We start from the raw sequence: 20,594 nt of genomic DNA on the forward strand, positions 1-20,594 counted from the left end.
CACCGCGCCAGCCCAGTGTAGGCCTATTTTAATAGGAGATGATGAATTTAATTAATGTGAAGACCTGAGGTAGATGGGAGAATCACACAAATGTAATTTCACTCTTTCTTGAAACTCCAGTAGAAAAAAGTAAGACACTAAGCTTAATAAATTCTACAGAACAAAAGACTTGGATTCCTCAATAAATAAATTATCAGATTAGGAGTGAATAGAGAGGTATCTACCCCAGTGATTCTCAGCCAAAGATGATTTTCTGCCCCAATCCCACCCCTACTACAGGCTGTCACAACCTTGAGCGTGTTACTGGCATCTAGTGGATAGAGGCCAGGAGTTCACAGATAGCACCCCGCCCCCCACAATGAAGAACTATCCTGCTCAAAATATTGTAGTGCCAAGAATGAAACCCTGCTATAACCTAAAAGAGATTGAAAAGTTATCAACCAGTTGCAGTGTGGGGTCTGGGGACTTTATTTTTATTTTTATGTTTTGGGACAGGGTCTCCTTCCTTGGCCTAAGCTGGAGTGTTGTGGCATGAACGCCGCTCACTGCAGCCTCAACTTCCTGGGCTCAAGCGATCCTCCTCCCCTGTAGCTGGGAGTACAGGCGTGTACCATCACACCTGGCTAATTTTTTTTTTTTTTTTGTAAGAGATGGAGTCTCACTTTGTTGCCCAAGTGTGTCTCAAATTCCTGGGCTCAAGTGATCCTCCTGCCTCAGCCTCCTAAAGTGCTGTGGGGGCTTTATTTAGATCCTGATTGAAACAACCCAGAGTAAATGTTTTATTATCTTTATTAACTAATTAGACTTTAGAATACTGAATATTAAGAAGCTATTATTGCATTCCTTAGGGCTGATAATAGTATTGTAGTTATTTTAATGGAGGCTTTATCACTAAACAGATACCTCTGTTAAATTTAGGTATCACTAAATATCTTTTAGATATTGCTAAAAGATACCTTTGATATTTATGAATGAAATGATTGATTTCTTACATTTACTTCAAAATAATATGAAAGATTGGGGGTGAACAGAATTGGCCATGAGTTGATAATTATTGAAGGTGGATAATGGGACTGTTGTATATACTTGTATTCTATAATTTTAAAATAAGCATAAACTCTCAAAAATGGATAGAGAATGGGAGAGGAAACAGCAACAAGATTTTGGAAGCTGGAGGCAAATATATTAGTGATAACTGATTTAACCAACCTGAGAGAGCTGATTCTTAGGTCAGCAGTGGGAAAGGCAAACTGCTTTGCTTTACGGATTTCCCAAATGTCTTAGGAATTTGTGACATCAGGAGCCTCTGGAAGTGGGTGTGAAAGGATAGAGGCTTTCATTCAAAGCAGTTTAAAAAGGGCCCTAAATACCCTCTTCAGTTCCATGTAGCCAGGACGAAAATGGACTAAAAATTTTTTTCTGGAAAGAGTAAAATAGAAGTCTGGGTTGCACTGGTAGTTGAGTTGTGGAGCTGCTAAATAGGGATTAAATAACTGTGTGCATACTGGTTGATTCATTGCTCGAGGAATAAAACTAAAAGGCTCGCCCCAAATCTAAAGATAATGACAGGAAAAAAAAAAAAACAAAAAACCGCCAGTTACCCTTCAGTGAGCCCACAATCACTATGCTCCATCTCTTCAGTCTCCCTATCACCTTTTTTATTTGTCACACTTAAATAAGAGCAAACACAGCCAAGGATTATCAGGAATCTCAGGAAAGTCTCCAACATGAAAGAGCCAAAAAACCATTGGCTGGGCACGGTGGCTCACCCCTGTAATCCCAGCAGTTTGGGAGGCTGAGGTGGCCAGATCACTTGAGGTCAAGAGTTCAAGACCAGCCTGGCCAAAATGGTGAAACCCCCTCTCTACTAAAAATACAAAAAGTAGCCAGCCATGGTGACACATGCCTGTAATCCCAGCTACTTGGGATGCTGAGTTGTGAGAATCACTTGAACTCAGGAGGCAGAGGTTGCAGTGAGCCGAGATCATGCTACTGCACTCCAGCCTGGGTGACAGAGCGAGACTCTGTCTCAAAAAATAAAAATAAAAAGAAAGAAAAAAAAAACATTAAAACGAACTCTAAGGAAACAAGGATTGCAAAAAGGAGGACACCTTTTCTTTAACTATCATTAATATCTTCAAAGATACTTCAAATATACCATGACTTCAAAAGAATAAGGTGCTGTAAAAACAGTGAAAGCAGAAGCCTATAAATTGTAACAACACATAATGAAATGAAAAAGTAAAAAGAAGATCGAATGATGAATCTGGGAAAATCTTGTTAGGAAGAAAATTGGAAATACAGAATATCTACAGATTTCATTAGGAAAATTTAAGCATGTATATTTTTAAGTATGTACTGTTTTCAAACCAACAAGGGAAGAGAAGATTGGAATACAGAACTATTTATCATTCTAGCAAAACACAGAAAGAAGGAAGGTATGATAAACAATAAAATTGTAAAAATAAATATATAAACATATGTATGCAGCCTATGTATATTTTCACCTGTTAAAAGAGGAAAATTGTTAGATGGGGGAAAATAAACATTTTTGTACTTTAAAGAGATATTATTAAACACCAAACAAGCTTAAAAGTTTATTTAGTAAAAACTATACCATGCAAATACTAAACCGTACAAAATGTTGTAGTACCGTTAACATAGAACAAAGTGAATTTAAGATGGAAGGTATCAATTGGAATTAAAAAAAAAGGGACACTACCTAATAATCAAAAAGAATCCATAGAAGAAACTATAACAAGTATGAACTTATATACATCTAAAATAGTCTCAAAAGGTAAAGGGAAAAAAAAAAAGAACCTCGGCCAAAATTATAAGGAAAAGTGGACAAATCCATATAGTGCTCTATGTACCATTGTAGTAGAGTACCCACCTGGTATAAAATGGCAAGGAAAAGGTAAATGAGATACAAGAATTGCAGGAGGAGTCAAAACTGCATTATTAACAATTGTGAAAAATTACAAACAAAACAGCTCAAATATGATGGAAGATTAATAAATATGAGGTGCTATAGTTATGTAATAAATTATTATACAGAAACAAAAATAGATGAATTAGAGCCTTATGAGTCAACCAGGATAAAGCTTTTAAAAGTTCAGAGTAATAAATAAGGTTTTCAGGCTTATATTTATAGTATTATATCTGAAAACTTAAATACTAAATACTTATCCAAGATAGGTAATAATAGTATAAACTTGCATGGAATGGAAAAACAAATTCAGAGTAGTGGTAATCTCTGGGAAGGAATGAGTGAATTTGATAGGAGAGGACTACATAGGGACTTCAAGTATATATTACTTCCTTTAATAAAAAACGAAGTGTCTGTGACCAGCCTGGCCAACATGAAAGTTAGCCAGGCGTGGTGCTGCGTGCCTGTAATCCCAGCTACTCGGGAGGCTGAGGCAGGAGAATCACTTGAACCCAGGAGGCAGAGGTTGCGCGAGCCAAGATCACACGGCTGCACTCCAGCCTGAGCAACAGAGACTCTGTCTCAAAAAAATAAATAAATAAATAAACTAAGTAAACATGGAATATGTGAACGTGAAGAGAGTGGCAGTACTTTTTTGTAGTTTTTAAATATTTCACAACAAATAACTCAAATAACTAAAATGAGTTTAGCTATCTTGAACAGGATGGCTAACCTAATCTATCTAAATCATTTTTGAAAAGCAAGAGTGGAGGGCAAAACATACCTTTTAGTATCTAGGAAAGCAAAAGTAAAGCAGAGGGCATAGGCTTGATCTTTTGGGTTTTACATTTGTAATAAAAAATCTGTTTTGGAACAAAAAGGAAATCAGAATAATTAATATGAGACGCAGAATTGTTAGTTACTTGGGGGAAATATGTTTTAATATGTATAAAACCATCATCTTGATTTGTGATTGGGTCAGTATTGTTACTAGTATTTTAAAGTTCTCTGAAAAGACCTCAGAAAGTCTCCAGAAATTTCTTGCATTGAAACAATCTTTCAAATTGCAAATTTTTATAGAAATTATTCCTAATTTTACATGTCCTTCTTATTTTAACAGGCCTATCAGCTCCTGTACCCAGGGGTCGAAAAGGGAAGAAAGTAAAAACTCAAACAAGCTCATTTGATATACAAAAAGCAGAATGGCTTCGAAAATATAATCCCGAGCAGCTGCTTCAAGATGAAGGCTACAAAAAACATATAAAACACCACTGTAATAAGTAGGTAGTAGGGTATTTTAAACACAACTCTTTAAATGTTTACTGTTTTAAATTTATTAATAATCTTTAAGCATGCTGATTTTGAGTACAGAGACAGCATGGTCTAGGGCCAATCCTAATCTTAATTTTACAAGGTATCCTTCAAGCAAATCATGATACCTCTTGTGTCATTGTTCTCACCAACAGATAAATAAAACTGGCTTCCAAATGAGCTCATTATATCTTACTTGGATATGAAATAATGATGATTATGAAGATTTTGGAGAAGTTCTTTATATATATGGTAGTAATAAGATTCATTTAATCAGAAGTAATTATTATTTCATTATTTTAAAATCTGTACACAAATTCCTTCCTAATTTTAACCCCATGGCCAAATATTTTAAACGATTAATATCTTTATGCCTTTTGATTCATTTTCCCTTGTTTTTAGGGTTTTGCTTCGTGTGAGAATGCTGTATTATCTAAAGCAAGAAGTTATTGGAAGTGAGTGTCAGAAAGTATTTGATGGAGTTGATGCAAGGTAAGTTAAACAATTTTTATTATTTTTGTTTGCTTGTTGTCTTGCCCAGGCAGCTTCAAGCTCCTGGGTTCAAGTGATCCTCCCGCCTCAGCCTCCTGAGTAGCTGGCACTATAGGCACACCACCACACCTTGCTTAAATGATATATTTCTTTTATTTATTCATTGTTTTTGAGACAGTTTCACTCTCGTTGCCCAGGCTGGAGTGCATTGGCACAATCTCAGCTCACTGCAACCTCCGCCTCCCGGGTTTAAGCAATTCTCCTGCCTCAGCTACCCGAGTAGCTGGGATTACAGGCATGCTTCACCACGCCTGGCTAATTTTTTGTATTTTTAGTAGAGGCGGGGTTTCACCATCTTGGCCAGGCTGGTTTCGAACTCCTGACCTCAGGTGATCTACCCACCTTGGCCTCACAAAGTGCTGGGATTACAGGCGTGAGCCACCATGCCCAGCCTATTTTTATTTTTCAATAACATGATGAGGCAAAAATTATATGACCAGAATATTGTATATTAGGCGGGTCCTTAGTCTGTGAAATTTATAAGGTGGAAAATCCATGAAACTTAGGGAATTAACCCTTGCCAATTTGTTAGCTTTCTTTTATTGCTCTCATCTTGGCCGTCACTAGAAGTCACAACGTAACAATAGTAGTATTAATATTAAGAATGGTATCTAACCTAGATGCCATTAAAGCAGACACGGATTTTTTATTTGTTTGTTTATTTATTAATTTTGAAACAGATTCTCACTCTGTCACTCAGTCTGGAGTACAGTGGCATGATATGGACTCACTGCAACCTCCACCTCCCAGGTGCAAGCGATTCTTGTGCCTCAGCCCCCTGAGTAGCTAGGATTACAGGTGCCATCACACCTGGCTAATTTTTGTATTTTTAGTAGAGACGAGGTTTCACCATGTTGTCTAAGCTGGTCTCGAACTCCTAACCTCAGGTGATCCACCTGCCTCAGCCTCCCAAAGTGCTGGGATTACAGTTGTGAGCACCACACCCAGCCCCAGACACAGACACTGATTTAATGACCAATTCATTCATTCCAACAGAAGTACTTTTTGAGTACTCACTAAGCACCAGGCACTGTGAAGCACTAGGAATAGAAAGACAAAATACAGTCTTGATCCCTAAGTTGTTTATGGTGTCAGTGAGCAGGAAATAGATAAAACTATACTGCAATGTAATAAATGCTTTTGTGTATGTATAGAATACCAGGGAGGTGCTACTAGAATTTTCTATTTCTAGTTTCATCTTGCCTCTTAATACTACAAGTAACCTTTCCCAATTTTCTTCTCCAATCTCTGTAAGCATCTAATTTATATAGTTCACTCTGCATAAACCTATTACTCAACCCCCCCATTCTCAGCAAATGATATTCCCCCAGCTTTGTAGAGAAATGTAAGCAAGCCATAAAACAGAAATTCCCTCAGCTTCCTGCCACCAAATCTAAAATTTAATTTTTCTGTACTCAGTCTTCTTCCCTCTTACTACAATTAAAGAAGTTTTATGGTGACTGACTTCTATATCCAACTATGATCCATTCAACACCCTGGTTTCTCATTTCCTTGACTTTTATCTACAGTTACCTCTTGTTCTCCCCACTACAGCTGCAAAGTCACCCGGTCATTCACTTGATCTTGCTATCACCAGTAACAGCACTTATTTAATCAGAATTTTGACAGTGACATCCTTCCTTCTAACTCATTTAACTTGGGTACTTTCATTATAATTCTCTAATCTCATCAGGATGTCCCCACATCTTACCACTTACTCACTAGCCATCACCACTTTCATGCCCCTCCTTTCCTCATTATTCAACACAGATTCTATAGTCTAGCAGTCTACTTGCTAACTAAAATCCTTATCTATTTCCTTTCACCTGCCTTTCCTTCTGTTCTAGATATCTGTTACAACCTCAACTCAGGTTAATCCCAGCTAGCCATTTACTTCTTGCCTGCACCTAAGTAGCTGAACATTTGTGGAGAAAATCAAGCAAGCCATGCTGAATGACTTCAAATTTGTGAGCATAGATCCCATTTCAAAAGAGATTAAACATCTACTATTTAACTGTTGTGGCTAGTCAATTCATATTCCTACTCTTTAAGAGAACCATTTTGTACCTCTCTCCTCAAACCATCTTTCCACGCTGCAACTACCACCTTCCAATAATGACCTTGCTACATATTTCATGGAAAAAAGTAGACACAATCAGATGAGAGCTACCTTCAGTTTTACTTGCATATATGTCCACCTGTTCCTTCAAGATACAATAGAAATGTCCCTCCTCCTAAGGCAAACTTTGTGCAGCATGGAACTCGTTTCTCTTAACTTTTGAGGACTTTACTCTTACCTTTCTGGGACTTTACTTTTCTTTCTTGGATCTTTTTCTCTCTCTCTTTACTACATCATTCTTCTGGCATACATGTATGCCTTAATAGCAGTCACTTAAAGAAAGGGAAAAAACCTCTCTCAGTATACATTCTCAGACTCCATTTCCCTAATCCTCTTCACAACAAACTCCTTTAAAAAGTTGCCTGTATTTATTAGCAAGATTAACCAAGAAAAGAAGAGAGAAAATCCAAATCAGCTCAATTAGAAACAAAACAGGAGATATTACAACTGACACCATGGAAATACAAAAGATCATTCAAGGCTACTACAAATACCTTTATGTACGTAAACTAGAAAACCTAAAGGAGATGGATGAATTTCTGGAAAGATACAACCATCCTACCTTAAATCAGGAAGAGTTAGATACCCTAAGCAGATGAAGAGCAAGCAGTGAGATTGAAATGGCAATAAAAAAAATTACCAACAAAAAAAAAAAAGCCCAGGACCAGATGGATTAACAGCTGAATTCTACCAGACATTCAAAGAAGAATTGGTACCAATCCTTTGACACTCTTCCACAAGACAGAGAAAGAGAGAATCCTCCCTAAATCATATTATGAAGCCAGTATCACCCTGATACCAAAAGCAGGAAAGGACACAACCAAAAAAGAAAACTATAGAGCAGTATCCTTGATGAACATAGATGCAAAAATCCTTAACAGAATACTAGCTAACTGAATCCAGCAACATATCAAAAAAAGGTAATCCACGATGATCAAGTGGGTTACATACCACAGATGGTTTAACATATGCAAGTCAATAAATGTGATAAACCACATAAGCAGAATTAAAAACAAAAATCACATGATCATTTCAGTAAACACAAAGCATTTGACAAAATCCAGCATCCTTTTATGATTAAAACTCTCAGCAAAATCAGCATACAAGGGACATACCTGAATGTAATAAAAGCAATCTATAACAAACATACAGCCAACAATAATACTGGATTGGAGAAAAGTTGAAAATATTCCCTCTGAGAACTGAAATTAGAAAAGGATGCCCACTCTCACCACTTCTGATCAACATAGTACTGGAAGTCCTTGCCAGAGCAATCAGACAAGAGAAAGAAAGGGCATTCAGATTGGTAAAGAGCACGTCAAACTGTTGATGTTTGCTGATGATATGATTGTATACCTAGAAAACCCTAAAGACTCCTCCAAAAAGCTCCTAGAACTGATAAAAGAATTCAGCAAAGTTTCAGGGTACAAAATTAAGGTACACAAATCAGTAGCTCTCCTGTACACCAGTAGCGACCAAGCTGAGAATTAAATCAAGAACTCAACTCCTTTTACAATAGCTGGAAAAAAAAAAAAGAAGAAAAAAAAAGATACTTAAGAATATACCTAACCAAGGACATGAAAGCTCTCTACAAGGAAAATTACAAAACACTCCTGAAAGAAATCATAGATGACACAAATAAATGGAAACACATCCCATGCTTATGGGTGGGTGGAATCAATATTGTGAAAATGGCCATACTGCCAAAAGCAATCTACAAATTCAATGCAATTCCTATCAAAAGACCACCATCATTCTTCACAGAACTAGAAAAAAACAGTCATAAAATTCATATGAAACTAAGAAAGCGCCTGCATAGACAAAGCAAGACTAAACCAAAGAACAAATCAGGAGGTACCACATTACCTGATTTCAAGCTATACTATCACGCCATAGTTGTCAAAACAGCATGGTACTGGTATAAAAATAGGCACACATACCAATGGAACAGAATAGAGAACCAAGATATAAAGCCAAATACTTGACAGCCAACTGATCTTCAACAAAGCAAACAAAAACGTAAAGTGGGGAAAGAACACCCTATTCAACAAATGGTGCTGGGATAATTGGCAAGCCACATGTAGGAGAATGAAACTGGATCCTCTTCTCTCACCTTATAAAAAAATCAACTCAAGTTGGATCATGGACTTAAATCCAAGACCTGAAACTATAAAAATTCTAGAAGATAACATTGGAAAAACCCTTCTAGACATTGGCTTAGGCAAGGATATAATGACTAAGGACCCAAAAGCAATTGCAGTAAAAACAAAGATAAATAGCTGGGACTCAATTAAACTAAGGAGATTTTGCATGGCAAAAGGAACAGTCAGCAGAGTAAACAGACAACCCACAGAGTGGGAGAAAATCTTCACAATCTATATATCTGACAAAGGACTAATATCCTGAATCTACACAACAAACTCAAATTAGAAAAAAAAAATTCCATCAAAAAGTGGGCTAAGGACATGAACAGACAATTCTCGAAAGAACAGATACAAATGGTCAGCAAACATAGGAAAAAATGCTCAATATCACTAATGATCAGGGAAATGCAAATCAAAACCACAATGCGATACTGCCTTACTCCTGCAAGAATGGTCATAATCAAAATAATAAAAAAAAATAGATGTTGGTATGGATATAGTAACAAAACACTTCTACACTTCTGGTGGGAATATAAGCTAGTACAACCACCATAGAAAACAGCGTGGAGATTCCTTAAAGAAATAAAAGTGTTAACTACCATTTGATCCAGCAATCCCACTACTGGATATTTACCCAGAGGAAAAGAAGTCATTGTATTAAAAACATACTTGCTCACACGTGTTTACAGCAGCACAATTTGCAATTGCAAAAAAAATGGAACCAACCCAAATGTCCATCAATCAACGAATGGATAAAGAAACTGTGATATATATACATATGATGGAATATATACATACATACATATATATACACACACACATACATATATATCTCATATATATATGAGATGGAATTCTACATAGAAAGGAATGGATTAACAGCATTTGCAGCAACCTGGATGGGATTGGAGACTATTATTCTCCAATATGGAATGGAAAAACCAAACATCATATGTTCTCATAAGTGGGAGCTAAACTATGAGGATGCAAAGACATAAGAAATACAGTGCACTTTGGGGTCTCAGGGGGAAAGGGCGGGAAGGGGGTGAGGAATAAAAGACTACAAATTGGGTGCAGTGTATACTGCTCGGGAGATGAGTGCACCAAAATCCCACGAATCACCACTAAAGAACTTATGTAACCAGATACCACCTGTTCTACAAAAACCTATGGAAATACAGAATTTTTTTAAAAAAAGAAATTTGTCTAAGGTTACCCAGATAAAAATGGCAGAGCAAAGATTCAGACAACAAAAAAGGTTGCCTGTATTTACTATCTCTGCTTCTTTATCTTGCATTTTCTCTTTAACCCATTCCAATGGATCTTCCTTCTTCACTGTCTCACTAAAATGGTTCTTAACACAGCCCCTAATGACCTACAGTGTGATCAACTCTCTAAATTTACTCTCTGTCCTCCATAAGATGCTGTCTTCTGTGGGCATTTGTGTTAACTATACCCATCTGGTTGTCCTTTTTCTCACTACTGTTTCCTTTTCATTCCCTCTTGCTAGCTCTTATTTCTCTAACAGATCTCTAAATACTGGATTGACCAAGAGCTCTGTCCTCAGCTCTCTTACCTTTTTCCTTAGGTGAACTCATGCAGCTTCATCATACCCAATATGATCTATAAACAGGTAAATCTGAAATTTACATATTTCTCCCAGACCTCTTTCTTGAGTTTTAAGCCATCAGTCAACTGCCTCCCAACATTTCCACTTAAATGACTAATTAACATCTTACTTCCCCTGGCTTTTCCAAATCTCCTGTCTTCAGTCCTTTCTCTTTTCCTTCCCATGTACAAGTCTTCTCCATCCTAGTAAATGTACAACCCACTGCTCTGTTGTTATTCTTGATTCCTCTCTTCCCTGTTAGCTTGACAAAATACATGCCAAATCTCAGTACCTTTCACTATCTCCTCTGCCAAATCCCTAGTCCAAGCCACCATGATCTCACAGTTAGACTTTTGCAGTGGCCTCATAAAACTGGTCTGTTTGCCTCCACTTTTGCCTCTCTAGGCCTGTCCTTCACACAGCAGCCAGAGTGGTATTTCTAAAGCAAAAATCAGGTCTTGGCACTCCTTAACACCCTCCAGATGTTTCTAATTTCTCTTAGAGTAAAATTCAAATTCCATATGACCTACAAGTGCTTCCATAACTCTGTACCCACTTTCTTCACTGTGTCTCTCACCGACCATGCTCCAGCCACAGTGGTGGTTGTGTTTTGCCAACCTGTCAAGTTCATTCTATGCTGTTCTTCCTGATCCAAATATTCTTTCCCCAGGTCTTCCACAGAACCGCCCCTTCAAATTATTTGGATCTCAACTCAAGTATTTCCTTCTTAGATAGACCTTCCCTGCCAATCTCAGCTTAAGTAGCCCACCAGTCATTCACTACTATTTAACCTTCTTTTATTTCATTTATAATGCCTACTACTACTTAAAAATTACGTTAATTTATTTGTATGTCTTCTTTTATTATAATTTAAGCTGCTTAAAGGTAAGTATGGAATCTGGGACATCGTAAACACTCAGTAAATATTTGTCAACTAATTGGCTTCTTTCCCTTAGCCTGACTGGATCTGATCCACTTGTAACTTTCCCAGGGACTGCTCTCTGTGGATTGTACCTTCTTTTTCCTCTTTCATTAGTTTCCCCCCTTTTCCTCCTCATTTGGATTTTAACATGTTTACATCTCCCTCACCTTAACTTACACATACACACGTGTGTGCACACAACACTTAATGCTTTTGGACCCAAAATATCTTCAAACTACCATATTATTACTCTCTTGATTTGACCGCCGAACTTGTTTTAGGGGGTTCACAGTGACCAGTCCTGTAATCCCAACACTTAAGAAGGCCGTGGCAAGTGGATCATTTGAGCCTGGGAGTTTGAGATGAGCCTCGGCAACATGACGAAACCCTGTTTCTACAAAAAGTAGAAAAATTGACTGGTTGTGGTGGTGTATGCCTGTAGTCCCAGCTACTCTGGAGGCAGAGGTGGAAGGATCACATAAGCCTAGAGAGGTCAAGGCTGCAGTGAGCTGTGATTGCACCACTGCACACCAGCCTGGGTGACAGAATGAGACACTGTCTCCAAAAAAAAAAAAAAAGAAAGAAAAGAAAGAAGCATCGGTGTTCGTTATCTTTTTCTTCCCTCCCATTCACTGTGCAATCTACCACAATGCAGCTTCTACCTCTTCACTTCAGATGTTCACTGATATTCTTGCCGCCAAATTTAATGGATATACCATAGTGCTTACCTTACTTTACCTTTGTTGACCACTTCCTTCTTTTTAAAATGCTTCCATGGTACCATTCTCCTGTGGTTTTTCTTTTTACCTTTCTGCTTGCTGCTTTTCAGGCTCGTTTTCTATCTGTCTCTTAGAGTTCAAGGAGTCTTCACATAGGCCTTCTCTTCTTGTCACTTACTCTTCTTGGGTGTTCTCATCTTTGTGGCTTCAATTTTTGTTTCTATGCTTATGTCTTCTAAATCCCTATCTGTAGCCCATGTCTCTCTTCTGAATTTTAGATCCATATTTCTCCAATGTGCCATGATTAATTACTCTTCTCTCCAGGTCTTTGCATTCTTGTTATAACATTCTTTCCTCCTTTTTTCCATTCTCTCCCTCTTCCTGCTCAGCCAACATTGAGTCAGCCTTTTATGACCTCTTAAATCTGAGTTAGGCACATAACCAGAGTACCCTGCCACAGCACTCATCACACAATATTGCATGTCCCTCTTTACAAGGGCATGTGCATGACTATCTTTATTATTGCCATTATTGGCATGTAGTGAATGCTGTTTAAATATATTTTGAGTGAATGATCTACCCTGGGGAAGTTAAAGGAAACTTTATGCAAGAGATGACACAAGTTAGTCTTTAAAAACAGAAATCAACAATACCTAATGTGCATGCGGCACTTAAATTTGAACCATGAGTTTTATATACTGATTGCCTTCTCTTTACAAGCAGGAAAACCTTCCACCTCAGATGGTAATCACAATGTTTTGAGCTTAGAGTGCCACCTGATGGTTGGCAAAGGGAGCTATCTGACCCACTTTTTTTCTCCTCTGGGATTCTGTTTCCAGTGTTCTTTCCTCTTTCCTTCATATTTCAGGGCTAATGCTTTGTTTAATCCTACTTAATAACTTGTTCAAAAATAAGTATCTCTTTTAACCGTATTTCTCATTTCTTTTTAACTTTTTCCATATCACAAGAAAATCATTCTTCCTTTTTCTCTATTTTTCTAAACTGAATTGTGACCCTTTTGTTTTAAAGCAAAATTAGATATAATAAGGTGTTCATTTTGAGTGCTGACAAATTCCTTTAAGAATCTATAGAAAGATCTCTTCATCCACTTCCTTATATTTCTTGAGTTAAAAATTCTAGTAAAACATTTGTGAAAAATAAGTAAATTTGTTTCCTTTTTTTTATAAAATTTGTAAGCATTTCCTTTTCACTGCTAGTGTCTTCTATCTCACCTATATTTTGATTACACATTGGGTTCTTGTCCTAGGAACATGTTGATCATTTGTTCGTTTATTTTTATATAAAAATTTGAGTTTCCAAAGACAGCCAACTTAGAATCTAACTTTTCCCATAGAACTTAATTGTCAATAGGAAATTCCCCATTTCTTATAGGTCTTTGTTAAGACAGATGAAATTCTACTTTGTATAATTTATATTGTTTTATATCTCTGGTTATTTGAAAATTGGTAATTTATGAATACCAAATAGAGAAGTTCTCGACTATTCAACTTTTTGTAGTAATTTATCCTGTTCAGTCTCTATCCATTGTCAAATACAAGCAAATGTGTGTGTGTGTGTGTCTGTGTGTATATATACACAGATTTGTGTATGTATATATACAAATATATATTTGTGTGTATATAAATTGATACTTGTTAATCATTGTCAGACGTTAACTGTATTCTATGCTAAAGAAGACAATGACTTGAATCACTGTGGTAAAGAAGTGAACATTTCCGTCCTTCTATAGATGACATGTTTTTAGACATGTTATATATATAACTTGCTGAAGCTTTCTGGGAAAATAATAATTTCAAGTGATGAGCGAAGAATAAGAAAATTATATTTGCAAAATTGCCAGTTCTGTGGTTGTTACTCATAAAAACAACCAATCTACCAAATCAAATCATTATGGGTTTATTATTTTACTTTTTAATAGTCTTGTGATTTTATGGCGTTGTATTATTTATTTACAACATCAAAACAGCATTTGAGTGTTTTTTGTTTTTTGAGACAGGGTCTCACTCCCATGGCCCAGGCTGGAGTGCAGCAACATGATCTTGGTTTGTTGTAACCCCAACTTCCCAGGCTCTGGAGATTTTCCCATCTCAGCCTCCCAAGTAGCTGGGACTACAGGTGTGCGCCACCACACCCAGCTAATTTTTTGTATTTTTAGTGGAGATGGGGTTTTGCCACATTGCCCAGGCTGGTCTTGAACTCCTGGGCTCAAGTGATCTACCCGCCTCTGCCTCCTAAAGTGTTGGTATTACAGACATGAGCCACTGCGCTTGGCCTACACTTGAGTGTTTCAATCAAATTATGAATCAAAAATTTGCTATTACAGGGCATTTTCAGCATGGTTTTCTTAGCAGTAGTGGTCTAGAGGAGACATTACTTGCTCTGCAGCCTAAAGCAGTTCATTTACCCTTTTAGGGCCTCAGTTTTCTCACGTGCGAAATGAAATAATTGAACCAGGTGATTATTGCCAAGTTGTTGGCTGACATAGTCTCTACTTCCAATAGAACCCTTTGTCTCTAAATAAAGAAAATCAGTGAAAGGATATGATAATTTAAGAAAATTGTTTAGTAAGCATTGTTGAAACTTATTTCTTCTCTTGGGCTTAACAATATTCGTTTATTTTATGGTATCTTTGTTATTGCACAATTTTGTAATTTTAATTGGTGGCAATTATGAATGATTAAAAAATAATGAAATCCTAAGCTCTCTCTTGAAAGCCACAATGCTTTAAAAGCTAGGTAAAATTTTACCTCCTTTTTGACTCATTTATAGTAATTCATAATGCCATATTATGATTTTCTTACAGTGACATTGATGTTTGGGTACCAGAACCAGACCACTCAGAAGTTCCTGCTGAGTGGTGGGATTTTGATGCTGATAAGTCACTCCTTATTGGAGTTTTTAAACATGGTAAGTAAGAAGTAAGGTAGGTGGTATCCCTTTCCATGTATAAGGCAATTCTGTCAGTTCTCAGTTCATTGATTTTCACTTAAACAGCTTTATTCCAGTAACACCTATGTTATATATACAGAATTAAAAGCATACACTACCAGACTATGTCAGTCACCACATTTCCTCCTGGGAGGGTGGCGTGTGTAACCTACCCTTCCTGGATGTAAATCTAAGACAACTTCCTCTCTCAGGAAGAGTTCTTATGTGAGATATGTTTGTGTGTTTGTGTGTGTGTATAATACAGTTTATCCTATTTTTCATATTAACTGATAAATGTAACTGAAATTTTAATTTAGTAGATATCTATTACCAGATCATTTAATGTTTGTGATAATTTCTGGAAAACATACTTAACTTATATCATTTTAATATCCCTTTAGTCCAGAAATATCATCCACTGTAAATAATGAGGAATGCTTATATGTATACACCTTTCTTCTTTTTATCTTTTTTTACTTTTGTAATTGGTGATGTTTTCAGGATATGAAAAATATAACACTATTCGAGCAGACCCAGCATTATGCTTCTTGGAAAGAGTGGGAAAACCTGATGACAAAGCAGTTGCTGCTGAACAGAGAGCGAATGATTATATGGATGGGTATGTGTGTTTCAGAGTCATGAATTTTCTATATGTCTCTATTCAATATCAGCATATTCTGTGTCACACTATTTATCTTTAAATGATGTAGCAGTAAGGGAATTGGAGTTTACAATCTGAAAGAGCTAAAGATACACTAATAGGTTAGCACTTACCTAACAGAATGTGATCGAGGAAGAGGTTGGCCATGCACCACACCCATTCTTTAGATGAGTTTTTCATTTTTTTCATTTTAATAGGTATATCATGGCCACTGAGTTCATAAACTTCTAGGGGCATAGAGGGGAGAAAAAGGCAAGAATGTTATAGTTGAAGAGACACATGATGACGTTTATTACATAGTCATCCCTCAATATCCATGGGGGATTTTGGTATCCAGGACACCCTGCAGATACCAAAATCCAAGGATGCTAGTCCTATATATAAAATTGCATAGGATTTGCATTTAACCTGTGCACATTCTCCTGTATGCTTTAAACTATCTTTAGATTACTTATAATTCCTAGTACAGTATATATGCTATATGCTATGTAAATTGTTGCTGTACTGAATTGTTGAAGGAATAATGACAAGAAAAGTCTGTACATGTTCAGTACAGATGCCATATTTTTCCAAATATTTTCTTGAGACAGGGTTTTGCTCTGTCATCCAGGCTGGAATGCAATGGCACAATGATGTGTCACTGCAGCCTTGACCTCCCGGGCTCTAGTGATCTTCCCACGTAGTCTCCTGAGTGGGACCACAGGCACATGCCATCATGCCCAGCTAATTTTCTTCCATTTTATTTTTTGTAAAGATGAAGTCTCCCTGTGTTGCCCATGCTGGTCTTCAACTGCTGGGCTCAAGTGATCTCCCACCTTAGCCTTGGCTTCCCAGAGTGCTGAGGTTATAGGTGTGAGCCATCATGACCAGCTTTTTTCGCGTGTTTTCAACCTGCAATTGGTTGAATTTATAGATATGAAACCCACACATACGAAAGGCTGTACCTGTTTTAAGGCCTTATGTAATCTGTCTTTTCTTACCCAAAGAGAAAAGTAGGATGCATGTTGAGGTTAATAAAAACACATTTAAAAGCGAACTTGTGGCCGGGTGCACTTGCTCACGCCTGTAATCCCAGCACTTTGGGAGGCCAAGGCAGGTGGATCACTTGAGGTCAGGAGTTCGAGACCAGCCTGGCCAACATGGTGAAACCCCGCCTCTACTAAAGATACAAAATTAGCCAGGTATGGTGATGTGCACTGGTAGTCCCAGCTACTCGGGAGGCTGAGACACGAGAATCTCTTGAACCCGGGAGGCGGAGGTTGCAGTAAGCTGAGAGGTGCCACCGCACTCCAGCCTGGGCGACAAGAGCGAAACTCCGTCTCAAAAAAATAAAAATAAAAGTGAACTTGTGAGTAAGGGTACATTAGAGCTAGCTTTCTCCCTATTTGCTATATAACAGCCTTCCTGCTGTGTCTTGGAGTCTTCTGGCTAGAGAAGAGATGTCAGTCTGACCTTTAAAACAAACTAAAACCCTCCAACAAGACTTTGTTTGTCCTATCAAGTGAACTCTTAAGTCCATTACAGTAATTACAGCATTTGTTTGTATTTTAACAGGGATGTGGAAGATCCAGAATACAAACCTGCCCCAGCCATCTTTAAAGATGATATAGAGGTATGCATTGGATTATATTTTTAAATCCTCAATTTTAGATATTCTTTGGTTTCTTGTGTTTGCTTTTTCTTTTGTATTATTTTTTGTTTTTGTTATACATAATTCTTCTGTACCTCAGATTAGCTAAGTAAGTGATCAACTGGGGTTGACAAACATCCCAAATCACTCAGAATTCACCTGATCTCCCCTTCTAGACAAGATGGGGACTGGCTTGGACATGTGGATGGAATGGGGCTTGCCCACCTGCTCTGCTTCTTAGAGCTGAGAAACACAGTGTCCAAGAGCAAAATCCCAAAGGAGAGTGAGAACTAGATACTAAATATATACTGCAAGAGTTAGAAACTATACCTACATGAAGAGTTTTGAGATAGAGGGTAGAGCATCAAGGACTTTTGAGTAGCCAAAGCATAGTTCTCAGTACTCTGTTTGTAGAATGTCAAAAGAAAGAAGATGAAAGTACAGAAAATAATCTGTAGAGTGGGAAAAAGGATGTTAAAAGAGACAAAGAATGTCTAATATTGATGAGAATGTGGTAGAAGGCTAAATGACGCTAAAACTATCAGGTAGGATTTGCTGGACTTGGTAGCTAAGGGGCTTTGATGAGGGCACGAGACAAGGCTTGCTTCAGTGTGTGGACAATGAGAACCGAAATCCTGTATAAGGTCAGGAGTCTCAAAGGCCAGTAATTACTGACTAACAGCAGAGAAATAACAAGGAAATTTATCTCATCATGGACTTTGGGTAAGAAAATTATTGTTTCCCTTGAGAATTTGTAACCGTAGACCCACCTTCTCTTGAGTTCATGGTTTGTCTTTTACTTTATCTGTGTGGTCCAAGAGCCCTCAGTATAATATAAAAAAGGATCAGTCCTTGACTGGTAATATATCTAGGGTGCCAGGTAAAAACAAAAAGCACCTGGAAGAAACAGTTCAACCCAGACTATGCAAGAGTCCCAAAGATGAAGCGCTCCATAAAATGAAGTAAAAACCCCAAGTTTAAAAATAATTGAGAAACCATTTACCATGAGTGAATGTTAGCATGCAATAAAGAATAAGTTTAGACCCCTGAGAACTTCTGATATATCTATTGAAATTTAAAAAAAAAAATCCTATTGAAAATTTTTAAAGTAAATTTTTAAATGATTAAAGACATTAAAGAAAGAACCAAGAACAAAAGACAAGATATGATTTTAAAACACTAGGAAGATGTGAAAAAGATGATATTTAACTTTAAAAGTGGGAAAAGGCTGAGTGCAATGTGGCTTATGCCTGTAATCCCAGCACTTTGGAGGGCAAGGCGGGAGGATCACTTGAGTCCAGGAGTTCAAGACCAACCTGAGCAATATAATGGGACCCCATCTCTTAGAGAGAGAAAGAAAAACGTGGAAAATACATTTATTGATATGTAAAACTCAACAAACAGATTAAACATTCTCCTGGAAAAGCAGATTAGACACAGTTCATGAAGGGAGAAATGATTTGGAAAACAGATGTGAAGAAATTATCCAGTATAGCATAATGGATTTGTCTGGACCAATCAGGAGAGATAACCAAAGAATTATAATAATACAGTGATAGATTAGTAAAAAGTAAAGACTAAAGAATATAGGAATAGCATATAAAAGCAGCATCTACCACTCCTAGGACTCAGATAAAGCTCCCAAGGAAGAGTCCCATCCCTATCAGGGCCAAGATCCAGACTTTGGTAGGAGGATATGGCCATGTCTCACTGGATGGCAGAAAAGTTGCCAAAAAGCTACGCTTTGAAACTGCCTGTAAATCTGCCCTGTAAGGTTGCCAAGGAAGATTTTCCTGGGAAAGTGTCTCACTGGAAGCACTCTGCTCACAATACCACTCAAGAGGGAGGTTGCTGGGAAAAGCTGCTAAGGGTGCTAAAGAAACTGCTCCAATTGACCAGGCACAGTGGCTCATGCCTGTAATCCCAGCACTTTGGGAGGCCAAGGTGGGTGGATCATTTGAGGTCAGGAGTTCAAGACCAGCCTGGCCAACATGGTGAAACCCCATCTCTACTAAATATACAAAACTTAGCCAGGTGTGGTGGCGTGCGTCTGTAATCCCAGTCACTTGGGAGGCTGAGGCAGGAGAATCACTTGAATCCAGGAGGCAGAGGTTGCAGTGAGCCGAGATTATGCCACTGCACTCTTGGGTGATAGAGGGAGACCTGTCTCAGAGAAAAGAAACTGCTCAAATTGTGGGGGCTGGGCATTGGGGAAGTGGCCTTGCTATGGGAACTAAGCAATGGAAGTGCTCACCAGAATTAGGACGGAAAACCCTTTTCCTCCTACAGTGTCTCTCCAGTTTGCTTTACTAACAAAGCTTTATATCATGCTGACTGACAGAGGAAAAACTATTTAAAGAGCTATTTAACCATTTTCTTCGAGCAGGTAAAAAAAAAAGTATGAGAGGAGCTGGATGCAGTGGCTCACTCCTGTAATCCAGCACTTTGGGGAGGCCAAGGAACAGAGATTGCTTAAGCCCAGAAGTTCAGGGCCAGCCTGGGCAACATAGTGAGACTGCTTCCCTGCAAAAAATAAAAAAGATAACACTTGCTTGTAGTCCCAACTACTCAGGAGGCTGAAGCAGGAGGATCGCTTGAGCCCGAAAGGTTGAGGCTGCAGTGAGGTGTGTTCATGCCACTGCACTCCAGCCTGGACAACAGAGTGAGACCCTGTCTCAGAAAAAAAAAAAAAGAGAGAAAAAAGAAAAATATGAAAGGCAATAAATTTGGAGCAAAGAGACTGAAATCAATAACCAACACAGTGGAATATGTATTAAAAAATTTAGAAACAAGGAGGATAGCATGATAACGTCTGGCATGTATCGAATAGGTATTCCAGAAGGAGAGACTAAAGAGAATAAGAAGCACCATAGCAGCTGAGAATTTTTCAGATGTTATGAATACATGACTCCTCAGTTTCAAGAAATACAGTAAGTCTTAGCAGGATAAATAAAACTAAGTCCATTCCAAGAAACATAACAGTGAAATTGAAGATATACCAAACAAAGAGAAGATATTAAAAGCAACCAGAGGAAAAGAGAAACCTACA

The 20,594-nt window shown here is 37.7% G+C and overlaps 1 protein-coding gene across 20 annotated transcripts in view; it reads left to right on the forward strand.

The window, feature by feature from the left end:
• CHD9 (chromodomain helicase DNA binding protein 9) overlaps positions 1 to 20,594 on the forward strand; it is a 275,857-nt gene that overhangs the window by 218,089 nt on the left and 37,174 nt on the right. For all 20 annotated transcript variants that reach the window (XM_015126131.3, XM_028840899.2, XM_077984746.1 and 17 more), the window contains 5 exons: positions 4,050 to 4,209; positions 4,643 to 4,732; positions 15,130 to 15,233; positions 15,756 to 15,873; positions 17,470 to 17,527. In XM_015126131.3, coding sequence (XP_014981617.2) covers positions 4,050 to 4,209; positions 4,643 to 4,732; positions 15,130 to 15,233; positions 15,756 to 15,873; positions 17,470 to 17,527 — 530 coding nt within the window. The remainder of the gene's footprint in view (positions 1 to 4,049; positions 4,210 to 4,642; positions 4,733 to 15,129; positions 15,234 to 15,755; positions 15,874 to 17,469; positions 17,528 to 20,594) is intronic.

The sequence above is a fragment of the Macaca mulatta genome, chromosome 20 (genome assembly GCF_049350105.2).
Source record: "Macaca mulatta isolate MMU2019108-1 chromosome 20, T2T-MMU8v2.0, whole genome shotgun sequence".
In the NCBI taxonomy this organism is placed as follows: domain Eukaryota; kingdom Metazoa; phylum Chordata; class Mammalia; order Primates; family Cercopithecidae; genus Macaca; species Macaca mulatta.